Raw genomic sequence first — 18,122 nt, forward strand, 5'->3', positions numbered from 1 at the left:
TGGCAATGCCAGTGGCCAATACTCAGGGGAGGCAGAGATCTGATACATTACAACTGGAACCTTTGAAATAACCACAGAGACAGTGATCGGAACCTGCTGAGGGGTTAGGCGGGCGCCGGGGCCAGTGGCCGACATCGGAGCTTGCTGTGAGGCAAGGCCACTACTGAGGCCTCCATGGCCGGGATTGGAACCTGCAGAGGGGTTAGACCGATGCTGGGGCCAGCGAGGCCGGCATTGGAGCCTGCCATGAGGCAAGGCTTGTGTTAGGGCCTCCGAGGTTGGGTCCGGAACTTGCTGAGGGGTTAGGCCGGTGCTGGGGTCAGTGAGGTCGGCATCGGAGCCTGCCGTGAGGCAAGGCCAGTGCTGGGGCCCTGGAGGACAGGACCGGAGCCTGCTGAGGGGTTAGGCTGGTGCTGGGGCCAGCGAGGCTGGCATCAGAGCCTGCCATGAGGCAAGGCCGGTACTGGGGCCTCCGAGGTCAGGATAAGAGCCTGCCGAGGGGTTAGGCCGGTGCTGGGGCCAGTGTGGCCGGCATCGGAGCCTGCCGTGAGGCAAGGCTGGTGCTGGGGCCTCCGAGGCCGGGATAAGAGCCTGCCGAGGGGTTAGGCCGGTGCTGGGGCCAGCGAGGCCGGCATCGGAGCCTGCTGTGAGGCAAGGCCGGTGCTGGGGCCAGCGAGGCCATGATCGGAGCCTGCCTTGAGGCAAGGCCGGTACTGGGGCCTCCGAGGCCAGGATAAGAGCCTGCTGAAGGGTTAGGCCGGTGCTGGGGCCAGCGAGGCCGGCATCGGAGCCTGCTGTGAGGCAAGGCTGGTTCTGGGGCCTCCGAGGCCGGGATTGGAGCCTGCCCTGAGGCAAGGCCGGTACTGGGGCCTCCGAGGCCAGGATAAGAGCCTGCCGAGGGGTTAGGCCGGTGCTGTGGCCAGCGAGGCAAGCATCGGAGCCTGCCATGAGGCATGACCAGTGCTGGGGCCTCCAAGGCCGGGATTGGAGCCTGCCGAGGGGTTAGGCCAGTGTTGGGGCCAGCGAGGCAGGCATCGGAGCCTGCCTTGAGGCAAGGCCGGTGCTGGGGCCTCCGAGGCCGGCATCAGCCTGCCTTGAGGCAAGGCCGGTACTGGGGCCTCTGAGGCCAGGATAAGAGCCTGCCAAGGGGTTAGGCCGGTGCTGGGGCCAGTGAGGTCGGCATCGGAGCCTGCCTTGAGGCAAGGCCGGTACTGGGGCCTCCGAGGCCAGGATAAGAGCCTGCCGAGGGGTTAGGCCGGTGCTGGGGCCAGCGAGGCCGGCATCGGAGCCTGCCATGAAGCATGGCCGATACTGGGGCCTACTAGGCCAGGATAAGAGCCTGCTGAGGGGTTAGGCCGGTGCTGGAGCCAGTGAGGCCGGCATCGCAGCCTGCCGTGAGGCATGGCCGGTGCTGGGACCTCCGAGGCCAGTATCGGAGCCGGCCGAGGGGTTAGGCCAGTGCTGGGGCCAGCGAGGCCGGCACCGGAGCCTGCCATGAGGCAAGGCCGGTACTGGGGCCTCCGAGCCCGGGATTGGAGCCTGCCGAGAGGTGAGGCCGATGTTGGGGCCAGCGAGGCCGGCATTGGAGCCTGCCGTGAGGCAAGGCCGGTGCTGAGGCCTCCGAGGCAGGGATTGGAGCCTGCCTTGAGGCAAGGCCGGTACTGGGGCCTCCGAGGTCAGGATAAGAGCCTGTCGAGGAGTTAGGCCAGTGCTGGGGCCAGCGAGGCCGGCATCGGAGCCTGCCGTGAGGCAAGGCCAGTACTGGGGCTTCCGAGGCCATGATAACAACCTGCCGAAGGGCTAGACCGGTGCTGGGGCCAGCAAGGCCGGCATCGGAGCCTGCCGTGAGGCGAGGCCAGTATTGGAGCCTGTCGTGAGACATGGCCAGTGCTGGGGCCTCCTAACAGGGGAACGGAACCTGCCGAGGGGTTAGGCCAGTGCTGGGGCCAACGAGGCCGGGATTGGAATCCTGCCGAGGGGTTAGGCCGGTGCTGGGGCCAACGAGGCCGGCATTGGAGCCTGCCGTGAGGCTAGGCCGATGCTGGGGCCTCCGAGGCCGGGATTGGAATCCTGCTGAGGGGTTAGGCCGGTGCAGGGGCCAGCGTGGCCGGCATCGTAGCCTGCCGTGAGGCAAGTTCACTCCTGCGGCCTCCAAGGCCAGGACCAAAGCCAGCTTAGGGGTTAGACCGGTGCAGGGGCCAGCGAGATCAGAACTGGGGCCTCCCATGAGGCAAGGCCGCTGCTTGAGCCAGCGAGGTCTGGATCAGTCCACTGAGTAGCCAGGCCACTACTGGGACCATCAAGAGTGGGATCAGTACTTGCAACGCAGCATGCACAGAGAAATATCACAGAAAATATAAATCAGACGCTTCTCTTAATCAGCAATAACTAGGAGGAAAAGGGCAACAGGAAGAGGTTGAGCTATAGAAAGGGCCCTATAGTGAAGCAACTAATGTGACCAATCAGAGGGTATGTAATACTGGAGGACGGAGCCTCTTTAAAACGCAGGAGGTACATAAACAAATGTATCAAAGTAAATCACCAAAGAAGCGTGGGATGGAGGGAGGGGGAGGGAATGGGATGGGGGCTGGATGAGGGCTAATTGGATGATGCGTGCTTGTATATCCTCTCAAGTCTTGTACTCCAATGTGATTGATATATGACTATATTGATATATGACTATATATTTTTATTTAAAAAATAAATTAATAAAAAAAAACTACTTCATTCAATGAACTGCCTCTGAAAAGACCTCCACAGACAAAATGAGACCATCAGCCTACAATACTATTAGTTTCTCATCCTAGGGCCTTAGAACTAGATGATTAAATCACTCCTGAGTTCATAAGTCACCATCCTCGACCCTATCTGGGGCCACTGCAAAAGTTTCCAAGACATGAAGGATAGGCCCAGAAAAGAAAGAGACACATAGACAAAGGTCACACATCCCTTCTTCCATGTAATAACTGGCCCAGTTCAACTTCTAGAAGTGAAGACTCTACATTGAACTGCCTAAGGCTCTAGACCAACACCCTTTGCTTCCAATTAAACTTCCCTGAAAGTTTCTATTCTACACAAATTGACCCTCAAGTTCTCTGAGGGTCAGCATTAGGAAGACATACATCAAGATTGTCCTGCAGCTGGGCGTGGTGACGCACGCTTGTAATCCCCGCGCTTGGGAGGCAGAGACAGGAGGATCGCGCAGGTTTGAAGCCAGCTGAGCTCGTGCTGGCTTAGAAGACCCTGTTTCCAAATAAAAATGTAAAAATAGGTCTGGAAGTGTAGCCCGGAGGTAGAAGGGCTTCCAGAAATCCCAGTACCATCAAAAAAAAAAAAAAAAGAAAAAAAAAAAAAAAGACTGTCCTGCAGCCCTCCATCAGTTGCATGGGACCTGCCACCTTCAGTCTCTGCACCAGAGGGAGGGCTATTAACCTCTGGCTACCGACCTTATCATCCAGTTGTCTGTAGAGACTGGAGATCTCCTCATCATACTTCTCCTTCTCCTCTGTAGAGATGCCAGCCACAACAGGCGTGATGTTGTCTATGATGGGCGTGTTATCACAGGGCTCCAGGTTCTTCTGGTCCTTAGCACTGATCTGCTCATCCTCAGGCACGGCCTCTCCTGTAAAATACAGTCAAAGTAGAGTTGGGCACTAAAGAAATTGAGCATGTAAACCCTCCAGGAAGAATTCCAAAAATAGTCACTCCCAGTGAAAACTACGTAGAAGGTACAATAAATTAAGAGCTCTTTTACAGAGTTACGGTCTATCTTCTTTTTTTTTGAATGAGAAAAGGCATAGTTAATTGAACAAAGTTAGTCTAAGGAAGAAGACTGATCCTCCCTCTTGATGCATCACCTAACTCAACTAGTTCCACTAACCATAGAAGCTCTTAACTAATCTTAGCTCTTACAAGCAATGCCTCCAACTTTTTGCACATTGCTTTTGTTGAAATATGCTGGGGCTTTACCAGAATCTAGAGAATCCTCTCTAGTGACTGATTCAAAGGAAAACAGACCTCTAATGCATCCTAATTACCAATTAATTATGTTACTGTTTCATTAGTAGAAACAGCCAAATCAAGGAACACATTGCCATTGTTTAAACAGAACCCTGTAGGGCCCCAATCCTCCCAACCTGAGAATTGCTAGTGCCTCCAGGAAGCAGTCAGGGCTGCCTGGACCTGAGGACTCCAACTAGCACTGCACAAACACTTTCTACCACTGCGCTCTCCCCCAGGAAGTCAAAATTAATTGGCTCTGCTGGAGAGTTCAAATAGAATAATTTCTTGTGAAGTCAGGTAGTCCCGGTTAAAGAAAAAGCAGCTGATGTAGAATATCATGGAGAGATCCTACATACCACTCCTCAGCCTGCATGGCAGTGTTCTTAGGGCCTTCAGAGGAAGCACTACCAAATTTGACAATGCAAATTAGAAAAAAAGTGTAAGTCTTAAGCTGGCCAGTGGCCATTCCCAACAGCAAAATCACCTTGCAAATAAAGTGCATGAAATGGAGTCTATGAAAAGTAGAAAAGTACCTGGCTTGGGCTGGGCGTGCTGGCGCACACTTATAATCCCAGCATTTGGGAGGCAGAGACCAGAGGATTAGGGTTCGCGGACATCCTCAGCTACTTAGGGAGGCCCTTCACAATTCAGTGAGACCCTGTTTCAAAAATAAAAAGACTAAGCTGGGAGTAGTGATGCACACTTGTAATCCCAGAGCTTGGGAGGCTGAGAGAGGAGGATCATATAGGTTTAAAGCCAGCCTCACTCTCAGAAACTTGGTGAAACCCTGTTTCCAAATAAAGTATAAAAATAAGTCTGGGAGTTTAGCCTGAAAGTAGAAAAGCTCCTGGGTTCCACCTCCAGTACCACCAAAAAATTAAAAATAAAATAAAAAATAAAAAAGACTAAGCCAGGTGTGGTGGCGCACACTTGTGATCCCAGCATTCGGGAGGCTGAGACCGGAGGATCGCGATTCGCTGACAACCTCAGCTACTCAGTGAGGCCCTCCGCAACTTAGTGAGACCCTGTTTCAAAATAAAGAATAAAAAATAGGACAGGGGGTGTAGCTCGGAGGTCAAATGCCCATGGGTTCCATCCCCCAGACCTGCAAAAATAAAAATAAAAAGACTAAAAACTAGGGCTGGAGGGTGTAGCTCAGAGGTAGAATACCCCTGAGTTCTATCCAGAGTACTGGGAAGAAAAAAAAAGTGTACCTGGCTCAACTGAGTCTCTTAAGTATCTTCTTAAAAAGCAAACCAGAAGCAAACACACTTCTTGTAATGTTTACCATCAACTTCTCACTCATTTAATTCCAGCCAGGGAGCGTCTGCTGCGTTCTAAGCTTCCCCCAGGTTCTCAGCCCATAAAATCCATTTTGTGAAAGTTCCTCAGAAAAACTGCCTGGAGCTAGAGAGAAGTTTTTAAAAGATAGAAAAACTGGGATCCTAATCTCTGCCTTCCTTAGCGGTATGCATCATGCCTCAAGAAACCCACTTAATGCTACCCTTTAATTTCAACAAAACACTAAGTGCTAGCTTAGCTTTGGTGCTTAAGATTCCAGTACTTTGCTTGATAATCACAAAATGGTATGTGAACCCCCATGTCTAGTAAAATGAGCACAAATAGCTTCGCTTTTGTATAAGAGATCCACCTGAAGCAGCAACTTGAAGCAAAACCCAGAATAAACTATTGCTTTGCTGAACACAAAACTGAGTCAACCTTTTTTTCTTGTCTAGACTGTCTTACACCTAAGAATTTTCCTAAAATTATCGACCTGAAACAAAACCAGAATATCAGAGTAGTACAGTAGTCCTCTGAACTAAACCTCAACAAAATCAATATTTCCTTCAGTTCCAATTCCTGGCTTAAAACATCCATCAACAACCGTAGTGTGCAGATTGGACTCCATCCAATTAAAGGATCTATATTCCCAACAGCCTGCTAAATCCATGGGCTATAAAAGCAATAAGATGAATGGATAGATGGATACACAAATGATTCAGGATATATTCTCAACATAAACAACTCAAGCAATATGGAACAGACATTAAAACTTTAAACTCCTCCTTCCCCCTCCTTCTAATTCTATTCCTACCCCCAGAGAAATTCACTACTAACATAGCAAATGTCCTTCCTCTACGTGCTTTATGACAGCCAGGCGTGGTGGCACATGCTTGAAATCCCAGTACTTGGAAGGCTGAGACAGGAGGATCACAGGTTCATGACCACCCTCAGCTACTTAGTGAGGCCCTCTGTAATTTAGTGAGACCCTGTTTTTAAATAAAAAATAAAATCGGGCTGGAGGTATACCTTGAAGGTAAAAAGCCCCTGAGTTCAATCCCCAGTATCACACACACACAAAAACACTTGCTTCATGACTGAGTCTCCAATTTTTCTGATATGGCTTCTGAAATTGTGGAACAGAGCAATCCAGTGTACTGTGAATTTGTTCTCCCAGCTTAAGCTGTGCTAAGCCACAAAGCCACCAGACCAGGACCATACTATTTACAGGCCAAATCTCTCAATACAAAATATCCAGGATACAAAAATATCCCCAAAGAGACAAAGGCCCTGTGCTGTTCCAAATGGCCAAAGAAGCAGCGATATCAAAAAGTTGGGGTGAACTAACCAAAGAAGCAGTAATATAATATAGAATGAACTAATGAGCTACCTGCATGGTGTTTGGTGTGTTTGTTTGTTTGTTTGTTTGTTTGTTTGTTTGTTTTTTTCCATTTGGGCAGTCAGGGGCCAGGGATAAACCCCTATGACATTAGCAACAAGTGACCTGTCCTGACCAAAAGTCACAGGCCTGACTAGCCCTTAATCTGTGCTCTTCTTCCATTGAGAAACTATAGCATCACACAGAAGTAGGTGATGTCCCAGGTTACAAGCCAGGTGATTATGCCCCCGGGCAGCCTGAAATGATCAGTGGGCTCTCGTAAACATCTCCAGTGCCTTGGCAGGAGGCTAAAGCCACACCGCACCTTTTCATGGCTCTAATTAATCACAAGCACATCGCCTGCTTAACTTCTCCGGTTGCTTTTTGTAAAGGGGAGGAAATAATAATGCCTTCATTACCGAGTTGCTCTAAAGATAAATGAAGAGAGATGTGTAAAAAGCACAAAAGGTGTTATTGTTTAAAGTCCATCTCCTACCTCTTCTTATCCCTGACAAATGGGCAACATTTTAGACTTGGCAGATAAATAATTTTTACTTATTCTGAGATTAATGTTTCTAGTGTCTCCATAATACCTCTGTGGTTGCAGCTGAGTTCCAAAAATAAAACACAATAGAGTTATGCAAGTCCCTCTCAGATTTAGCTTTATTATTATTAAAACACTATTTGAAGCCCGTAGCCGACTTTCTGCTTTCTCTTGAACGGTCTGAATCAAAGCATCGACACGCCTCCCGCAAAGCTACATCTACACAGTGAGCTCTTGCCAGTTTGTATTCTAAAAGGTCAGGCAATCAGGATTTTTTTTTTTTCATTTGCAGCAGCAGCAGCAGCCATTCAGATTGAGAAGAACAAAGCAGCCAACACACAGAAACAAAAGCAGCAAAGCTCCTGCCCAAAGAGGAGCCCAGAGCCGGCTTCCCAGACACCACTGCCCTTCAAAGGACGGAGAAAATGACTTCCAGAAGCACTCCTGGTAACTGCACTGTCCGGCTCACAAAGACGTCCGGGGACTGTAAATTCCCAACACTACGCTAGACCTGACACCAGGCAATCTGTCTCCATGGCAATCTCACCACGTTCATCAAGAATATTCCCTCTACTGCAATGGACCAAGTCTCTGGAGAAGGCCCCTCGAGGTGCTTTCAGAAAGACTGATCGTAGAGGAAGACTGCTGCAAGCAAACCCCAGGGGAGTGACGCCCCAAGATCTGCTGGTGGGAGAAGAAAAGGGCCACCAAACCAAGATTAGCATCTATTTTTATTCTCCCTCTGTATTAAAAGCAGATTTCTCTTAGCCTGGCCCCTGAGGCTCATACCTGCTGTCTAGAGGGAAAAGCTTATAATACTGCAAAGCATCTGATTTTCTAGACTGAAAGCATCCCCCCCCCATCACAGACCTTCCCTTTTTCAAATAAGCATCCTGGCATTTACCATTGTCAGATGTAATTACCTTTAAGGACTAAAAAGATTCGTGTTTACACAGGAGCACTCATTTGGAGCATACCTCTAAGGCTTGCAGAGCATTCTAGTTATAAAATGAAAACCCCCAGAGAGCATAAGTAACAGTTCTACAAAAAAAGAAAAAAAAAAAACAAACAGAAATCCATCAATTGCAACTGATGAGAACGACAGACTAATCAAAAAGTCTCATTAGGTCTATTAGTTAAAAATTCTAAAATGGGTTTTTGGTTGTTGTTTTTTTCTTTCAAAACCAACCAAAAAAAAAAAAAATAGAAAAGAAAAGAAAACCATTAGACTGCCAGGAATTCATTAAAATTTCACACATGAAATAGCAACAAGCTAGTTATCCGTTTCCTATGTCGAGTCCCCAAAGCCTCGGGAGAACGTAGGAAGGTAATTGCGTTCCCTCTGCAACTCCGGGCAGAGATTTGCTGGTCACACAGCTTCCGCCAGAAACCACTGTAGATCTGGCAAACGAGGTGTTTTGTTTTAATACCAATTAAATAGGCCCAGTAGCAAATTTAATGCTAAGTAATTTCTATATCAAAGAAACGAAAAGGAAATCTTTAAGTTGCCAGATGGGTAAGAGCAGCTGGCTACAAGATGTCGTTATATAAATGTGAGGGTTTTTTTTTTAAATCACTCCTTTATGAGATTATTTTGCATACAAATAGCATCCTTCACCCTAGCTCTAAAAATACTATAAGCAGCTTAAGACCTCCTCTAATCCCTTCTAGAGTAATTTTCTAATAAACTGATCACCCAGGACCCCACACCCTCTTTACATTCATGGTCTCTTGAAAAGGCCACCTGGTTCTCCAAGCAGTCAGCGTTTCTATGTTTCTATTACAGTTTGGTTGTGCTCTCAAATGAAGGACGAGGGGCTAAGAAATTGGGTATCTCCAATGAAAGGCTCATTTCTGTGAATCTGCTATAACTGTGAATCGGAGAGAGGGGTAGCATCTTCTACAGAGTCCAGCCCAAAAGAACAAATGATGTGCCAACCAGAGTGCTCCCAAAGATCCAGAAAGCACCACATCCAACCAGAGGGTACAGATTCTTCAGTACCGAGCTGCGTCTGCTGGTCTGGCAGGTTTTGAACTTGGTGCTTTAGAGATGAACAATTCTCCTGCTCACTCTCATCCTGAGATGAAATAGATCTACATCCACTCTATGATCTATATTTAATTATTGAAGAGAAAGGTGCCTGCACGGACACACCAGATTGTCAACCCCCCACACTAGATTTTCTAGTCCTCCTTTTTCTGACTTAAACTCTTATTTAAAAGTTAGTCTCAAGCCGGGCCTGGTGGCGCACGCTTGTAGTCCCAGCATTTGGGAGGCTGAGACCGGAGGATCACGGTTCGTGGACAGCCTCAGCTACTTTGTGAGGCCCTCTGCAACTCAGTGAGACCCTGTTTCAAAATAAAGAATAAAAAATTGGCCGGGCGTGGTGGCGCACGCTTGTAATCCCCGCGCTTGGGAGGCGGAGACAGGAGGATCGCGCTGGTTCGAAGCCAGCCGTGCTGGCGTAAGAGACCCCGTTTCCAAATAAAAAAGTTAAAAAATAGGTCTGGGAGTGTAGCCCGTGGAAGTGCATCCCGGAGGTAGAAGGGCTTCCAGGAACCCCAGTACCACCAAAAAAAAAGAATAAAAATTTGGGCAGGGTGTATAGCTCGGAGGTCAAATGCCTCTGGGTTCCATCCCCAGACCCGCAAAAAAAAAGTCAGTCTCTCTCTCTCTCTCTCTCTCTCTCTCTCTTTCTCTCTCTCTCTCTCTCTCTCTCTCCCCTCCCTCTTCCCCTGCCCACAAACTGCCAGATTCAAATGATCAGAGCTGAGCATGTGTAAAGATTGGCCTGGAAGCCACAGGAATGACACACTCAGCACCTCTGAGCATCATGCCTGTAAACTCAGCTCTTCTTCCCCATCCTCCCCACAAGACTTTTTCTGAACGGTTGGAGAGACAAGGGTGACCAGGGTGCTGTGATTCACTCTAAATCCGTTCTCTCAATCTATCTCCATATATAGGACAGCTGAAGTCCTTTACACACATATGCTCAGCAGAGAAAGAGAGCTTTAGAAAGAAAAAACCAGTCCATTTTCTGGCCACTGCCCTGCCCCATCTACCGGTTCCTTAAGCAAATAGGTTAACATAGTCTCATGAGACCCAAGTACCAACAAAGCCTCTAGGTTTGATGAAAGTCTGGAGATTGATTGAATGAGGCCCACAAGGCATCATTAATAAATTGTGGTGTACATTTGTTGCTTTTTAGCCCCTGGACACCCATTCTCCTCACAGCACCATGACCACATCTTGAGGAATGACCCCCCTCAATCACATGCAGTCTTCATCAGACAACTTATCAAAGTGTCCTTTCCTTCCTCAGTCAAGGCTCCACCAAGCACACTATTTCTACTTCAATCCTGATTCTCTGATTCTCCAACATTATAATGCAAGGATGGGAAAAAAACATCTGGAGAGGAGCTATTCCAGGTGTGGCCCGGCCTCTTTGATTTGCTTCTGCTGATTTGTTGCTGTTGCCTGGACTAGCCTTAGCTTCCCACTGTCCGAGCCCAGTTCCTAAGCTACTGTTTGGACTCTGAATCCCTCATATCCTTCTAGTGAATTCTCTTTTGTTAAAGCTGACAGGGTAATTCCTATCATTTGCAACTCAAGGACCTCAGTCGGCACACCAAGGAACTGAACCTGGCCCAAGGCTCTCCTCGAGCCTTTTGTCACAGAAACAATGTGTGGCCCTCTGTAAGCACATGCGTGCCCAGAGCTGTCCTGCTTAATGCTGGGTCAGAAGTGGATGAAGGCCTGCTGCAGAGCATTCACTGCAAGTCACAGACCCTGTTCTGAGAATCAAGACTCAACTGTGCCCCGTGGAGGACACTGCCAGGCTGCAGGCTAAAGTGACCTACTGTGTAGCCAGCTGCGGCTCACTGAACACTGTACCGTAGACTGGGCGCTTCTAGAAAACACAGATTTATTTCTCGCAGTTCGGAGAAGTACTGGCATCCTTCTGGGTTGAACAGTCGGGTTCTGGTGAGGGCTCGCTTCTGGATTCGCAGATAGCACCTTCTCGTTATATCTTCACATAGCAGAGAGCAGAGAGAAGCGATGTTTCTTGGGACTCTTCTAAGAACCCCTAATCCTCAAGAAAGAATTGCCTCCCAAAGGCCCAACTTCCTAAAAACATCACCCTGGGGGTTAGGATTTCAACAGAGGAATTTTTAGAGAACACAGACTCTCAGTTTATAGCACACATTAAAACTAGGAGGGCTGAGGATTGGTACCAGTGGAGGTGGGCGGGGAAGAGGAGACGGCCTCTAAGCATGTAATAGACAGAATGACATTTGGTTTTTGTTGTTGTTGTTGTTGTTGTTGTTGTTGTTGTTGTTGTTGTTGTTTGGAATGGAAATTGAACCCAGGGGCATTCTACCTACCAGCTACACCCCCAGCTCCTTTTTTATTTATTTATTTTTTAATTTTGAAGCAGGGCCTTGCTGAGCTACTGAGGATCTTCCTAAGTTACTAAGGCTGACCTTGACATGTAATCCTCCTGTCTCTGCCTCCCAGGGCTTCCAGGCCCTTCTTTCTTTGGGGCAATACTTTTCACACACAACTTCCTGTCCTGCACACATGTCACTAAGTGGTAGCTCCATGTGTAGGCAGCACCAACAATAGAAACAGAATGAACTTGGGAGTCAGGCCCCCCAGTTTTGGTCTCTGCTCTACCACAGACTGATCCCTTAAAGGATCCATAAACTCTGGGTACCTCAAAAGCTTGAGGATAACACACCCCGCCCTGGAAACAGGACAAAAAGCTTGGTGTGGTTCATTGCCTGCAGATGTACGTCCACACATCATGGGATACGCAGCTGGTTCCTGAGGCAGCTCCGCACTCAGCTGGTGAAGGACCACTCCACCTCCTCTCACTGCCCTTCACTATCTTTCTTCCTGCTGAAGTTTATAGCACTAGAGGTACTCTGCATTTAAGAGGTCTCACTCTAAAGATAACCACCTTTCAAGTATATATGTTAGTATCGAGACCCCCACCCTCTCCTCCACTCTTCCATCTCAGTCCTTCAGTGGTGACATGTGATGGGGACCATGGGGTCCCTCAAGTCTCTCCCTCCTCTCTCCATGGTCCGTTTGGGCCTCACCCCCACCCATGCCTTCAATCACTACCTCTAGAAATGTGTGATGCCCAAATTCATTTCTTCGTTCAGGTCGTTCCTGAGCTCCAGAACCTCAGACCTGATTGGATAGGCCCCTGGACATGCCCTGGGAACCCTATTCTTCTCTCACCTCCCTAACCCCAGTCTGGTTCTTTTCCAGTGTTTCTGGTCACAGGGAATGGTTCTGATCTCCACCCAACTTGGCCAGGACAGAAAACTCAGAGCCATTCTTGATACCTCCCTCTCCTCACAGTCAATCCCCACCAAACCCTGATGGTTTTCCTCCTATATACCTCCCAGGTCCATTCATTTCCCTCCCTTCCACTGCCCTGTCTCTCAATTCAGCTGAAACCATCTCACCCCTGGAAGAACACCTGAGTTCCTTCTCTGCCAAACCCAACAGATCTTCAAAACTGCAAACCTTGGCGGGCGTGGTGGCGCACACTTGTAATCCCCGTGCTTGGGAGGCTAAGACAGGAGGATCGCACAGGTTCAAAGCCAGCCTGAGCTGGCTTAAGAGATCCTGTTTCCAAATAAAATATTTTTAAAAAATAGGTCTGGGAGTGTAGCCCGGAGGTAGAAGGCCCCTGGGTTCCATCCCAGGGGATGGAACAAAACAAAACAAAACAAAAAAACTGCAAACCTTGTCATATATTCTGCAGCATAATAAATACACTGAGTGGCTTCTTTTGCTTCCAAAATAATGACCAAAAGCAAGGACTTTCTAGCTGTTTCTAGGACCACTCCTGTCCACCCCTTGGTAGGACCTCCTACCAAGGAGGATATTCTTGGTACCCTCCAAGGACACCTCAGAATAGTGCTCCCCTACCCAGATCTACTGGTATTCACCTTCAGGGCCATTTTAAATTCAGCTCCTTCCACCCTCACCCATACCCACACCTATTTCTCCTAAACTGACTGATGTTTTTCTCAGATCTATTGTCTGTGGTGCTTATTCAAGGAGGCCTACACTGGCTGCTCAGTTGAGGTCAGGGTCTGGTTGCCCTAACTCTTGGCCCAATGTACTTTCCCTTCCTGGTATTCACCGTAGACTATCACCATGCATCCACTGATAGTGACCAGAGGCTACCTCCCTGTTCGGAGCACTGATCACGTCGGACCACCCACCCACCTCTCCTGAATCTCCAGCTCCTACATTACATACACATTTACTTAACATACCTTCCGTGCAGGTCTATGATATGGCAGAAATCACACCCTACTTTTCCCAAGTAATGTAACTTTAAGGGATTGTGCAGGATCTTACCAAAGGGCACAGAAAGCAGTAAACTTCTGAGCGAATGTGCAAGATGAATGAATTAGGACTACCAGTTATAAGAGGCCGAGCAGATCGGCTGCGAGCAGGTCAGAGTGCCCAAAAGACATGCTCAGTGTACAGCGAGAGAGGCAAAGCAAGCCCGGCAGAGCCCAGGAAGCAGCATCGGATGAGGGGTGGAGAACTGCATAGAGTTTGGCCAGAGATGGGAAAGGATGAAACACAATAAGTTTAACTGCCCAGGCCACAGGATTCCTAAGGCCCGCACCCCACACCCTTACCAAAAGGCTTTACTGAATGTCTCAGCCATCCAACAGGGAACTGACCCAAGAGGATTCCAGAAACAGAACAAACTTTCATAGAGCCACTACTCCCCATCTTCCGCCCACCCTTCCCTGCTCCCCTACTCCTGCCAGACTGAGAGAAATTGTCTGTCCCCAGCCCCAGGGGTTGAATTATTCACTTATTCCAGCATCTTTCACAACACATGCGCAGCTAAACTCTTCCGAAATGAGAAGAGTCCTGTTATTTAGGCTACTAGGTCATTTCTGGATCCCCTCTTGAAATCTTGTTTGCCACATAACTGTTTTTTCAATTAAACAGGGGCCCCACCCTTACTAGCAAGAAGGAAACAATCACAAGACGACCTGCTGCTCACTCTGCAGTTCCAAACAGATCCCGCACAACAGTCCCGGGCTCCCACACACACCCAGAGCAGAGGTCTGCTGCAGCACCTGAAATTAGTACTGATGACAGCAGCAGAGGATCAGAGGAACAACTTCCAACCATCCTCCATCCCCTGCGTGTGCACACACCAACCTTATTTCAGCAAAAAAAAAAAAAAAAAAGACTTCTACTTTCTAACCTCCGTCACAAAGCTAAAATCACTAAAATAGTTTGTCTGCACTTGGATCTGGAAACCCCTCTTAACGCCTCACCCACCGCCCGCCCACCTACTGCACGTCAGTTCCCGGAGATATTTTCTCCCAGTAGAACGAACCAAAGAGAATGTTTTGGGGAAAAGGAAAACTAGTCACGAAACGAGCCCGTGAGGCTCCATTTTAGCACAGGCTGGCTTCTCCGGGAGCCTCTATTTCTGGCTCTGAAGAAGCAGAACATGACAATGAGTTGGGTTAAAAAAAAAAAAAAAAAGCGAGTATTTGCCAGAGGTGACTTTTAACCCCAAAGCAACGATAAAATGCACCAGAGAAAATTGAGAGTTTTCATTTGTTAAAAGCAAATCTGAGCCGCAAAGTCTCAGGCCCTGTCCTCTCCACCTCAAGTATGTCTACAGAGAGGGAAGACTGGTGATAGAGGTCATCTCGCCAGGGACAGATTGAGCCGACCTTGTATATGGTCACTTGCCCACACTCCCAAAGCATGCCAGCCAAGTTGTGGGATAGAGGTGGGGCACTGCGCCAGAATAAGAAAAAACCCGCCTGTCCACACCGGCTGTTACGACGAGGCAGGACCATATTCTGCAATCACCTGATTTCCCAAGCACCTCTCAAGATGCCAATAGTCACGGGAAAGAGAAAGCACCATCCGTGCCCCCTTCCTCTCCATCTTCCTTACCGTTCCTCCACCTGTTTAGCTCCATCTCCAGATGCTGGATAACGTTCTTCAAAGTCTTGTTTTTTTCTTTCTCTTTTTCATATTTCTTCTTCCACTCTTCCGCGGTCAATTCCAAGTTCACAGAGACTGTATTCTTGATGGTCTTAGCTCTGAGGTTGAAAACAGAAGGGAAAAATCCAGATAACTACTTGCACTTGCTGAATCAATATAACTAAACCTTGGGTTCCTTTCATGTCCCACGACTGGTAGTGGGGGAGCGGGAGGAATCCTGGGACTCTCACCTTTTCCCTCCTCGCTGGATCAGGGGCCCTGCTACTCCTCGAGGCTCCGCACTCATCCTTTCCTTTCCTCCATCACATCCTGCCGGTCTCTGAATCCAATGGACTTTCATCCAGAGTGTCTCTCAAGTTCACCTGACTCCATTCCCTTCACCCCCATCTCAGTCTGTGTCCTCAGCCTTACTGAAGATGAGAGCTTTTCCCCTACATTCAGCATCCCCCTTTAAGCATCCTCTGCACCACAGATTCGTCTTCCTAGGGAGAGCTCCCTTCAGTTCAATAAACACTTGTTTGTCCTCTTGGGGCTTGGTGTTCTTATACCAGCCATAGGCAATGAAACGTCAGTTATCTCTCCTCTTCACAATTGGTACCTAGCGCCATCCCTGATGTGCTGGACGCATATCAACACCTACCTCATAGGTTAGGTGGGTCCCCTAGCCAAGCGAGGCTGGCCAGGTGACACCAAGCTCCCTGCCAAGAGCATACTGCCATCATAGCCAATCATCGCCATGCCAAAGCACAGGGTCCACTCTTCTCAGACCATCCCATTTTTTTGAAAGAAGCCAGAAATTCAGGGTTTTTTCACTTGTATTTCTCAGCTTAAGACAACTTTTAAAGCATAATAAATGGGATAAACATGTTTAATGGCTACCATTTTGGCGCTTCTAGTGTAAGGGTGTAAGATGCTGTAATCTCCTGGAACATCTAGACCTAGAGGCGGCCACAAGAATGAGACGTGCACAGTAACCGAAGGGCACAACCGGTGAGAGCAAATGAGCAGCGGTGTGCAGTGAGGGTGAAACAAAGACAGGGTTCACCTGGGCATGCACAGCAACAACCTCGAAAGCAGCCTCGTCGGGTTCAAAAGTACACTGATCACGACTGAATTCCACTTTGGCTTACTTCTTTAAAAAAAGGTAAAACTTCACTTAAAACTCTGTGACATCTATTTCACTCACTACTGACTTTTTCATTTTAAGCTCCACACATTTCTTATACTGTCATATTCGGCAGTACGATCTGATGTGTAATCCGGGTTAATTACGGTTTTTATAAAATGCATTCTGGTCATGATTTCTAACCTACCACGAGAAGTGCAGCCATCCTCCCCAGCACTATAGATGTCACTGCAGGAATTAATCCCTGCAACAGACAACTAAATAGCCCAACTGTCAAAAGAGGAGTTAAACGACCTCAATGCAAGATTCACTAAAGAATTAGTAGAATTCTCACTTCTTTTGCCAAGGCTGGAAAGCTGCTGTCCCCAGAAGTGTTTCAACTTTAATTTTTCATATAGCAACAATTTTATTACTACTTTAAAGTCTGTTCCAGTTTGACTCTCACCTCATCTTCAAATGTCCCCGGGCAGTGCTGTGGGGTGGTGCTATGGCTGTTTCTCAGATAAGAAGGGAAACACCAGCATCCATTAGCAGCTTAGTAAGTCAGAGAGTGAAAAATAACTCACAACTAAAATGCTGGTTGTCATTTAAGGATACACTTTGAGACTACTAACTTTATCTTCTAAATCATAAATTGTCCATTGATGATTCCAAATGGTAGCAGAAATTGAAAAGGTGAGCCTCTGCTCAGGCAGGTTTAGCCAGAGGCACATTTGGGGAGCAGACCTGGCCAGGTGGTCATGGGTGTGACTGTCTTCATTCTCAGCACTTTTCTTTTTCTTTTTTTCCCCCCTTTGGTGGTACTGGGGTTCCTGGAAGCCCTTCTACCTCCGGGCTACACTCCCAGACCTATTTTATATTTGTATTTGGAAACAGAGTCTCTTAAGTCAGCGCGGCTGGCTTCGAACCTGCGCGATCCTCCTGTCTCCACCTCCCAAGCCGCAGGGATTACAAGCGTGTGTGTGTGTGCCACCACACTCGGCCATTCTCAGCACTTTTCTAAAAGTTGTCTACAACAGTCTCTTTCTTCTATAGTAATCAAGGTCCCAGCAGGAAAAGATGACCTGCCCAAATTGCATAATTTGGAGAGAGCTTAAGAAAGGTATGGAAAAATGCTGGGAAATAACACGTGATAATGAGGTACCCGTTAGTGAGAGGAGGGGCCGTTATCACCCTACTGCGAAAGGGGCCCAGAGAGTGGGAGCCAGCACAAAAAGCAGTTTGGTGGGAACTCCAATAGCCTCTGCTCTAGGGAGTTGGCAAGGCTTCAGCGAGGGAGCTAGGAAGTAAGCAGCTGAGCCTCACTCTCCTCTCTCCCTTCCGTCCCCTGCCCACGTGCCTGCCTTTCCACCCAACTGGAGGCCAAAGACAAGGCAGCCCGTTGTAGCAGCCCAAACCAGTCATCCAACTAGGACACAGGACAGGGCAGGAAAGGTACAGAAAGACCCAGAAGAGGAGACAGAAGATATGTAGCCCAACTCCCACTGAGAATCTAAACAACAGTGGGAAACAAAGCCTCGCATGGTATTTTTCAAATAGGGCAGAGTGGCGTGCTCTTATCAAGGCAGAACATGAAAAATCAAGCCCACACTGATAGGGAAAGAAGTTAACTCTCTGAAAATTTTTTGCCACCTACTCCTCCAATAGAGGACTAATATCTAGACTATACAGAGAACTCAAGAAACTCAGTACTATGAAAATAAATAACCCAATCAAAAATGTGCAAGGGAACTAAATAGATACTTCATGAAAGAAGAAATTCAAATGG

The 18,122-nt window shown here is 48.0% G+C and overlaps 1 protein-coding gene across 1 annotated transcript in view; it reads right to left on the minus strand.

The window, feature by feature from the left end:
* The window catches only part of KIF5C (kinesin family member 5C), a gene marked incomplete at both ends in the record, with an annotated part of 159,362 nt that overhangs the window by 36,216 nt on the left and 105,024 nt on the right, over window positions 1-18,122 (minus strand). The window contains 2 exons of the mRNA XM_080689585.1: window positions 3,447-3,622; window positions 15,178-15,326. Coding sequence (XP_080545711.1) covers window positions 3,447-3,622; window positions 15,178-15,326 — 325 coding nt within the window. The remainder of the gene's footprint in view (window positions 1-3,446; window positions 3,623-15,177; window positions 15,327-18,122) is intronic.

Source organism: Muscardinus avellanarius (assembly GCF_963383645.1).
Source record: "Muscardinus avellanarius genome assembly, chromosome: 2".
NCBI classification, from domain to species: Eukaryota; Metazoa; Chordata; class Mammalia; order Rodentia; family Gliridae; genus Muscardinus; species Muscardinus avellanarius.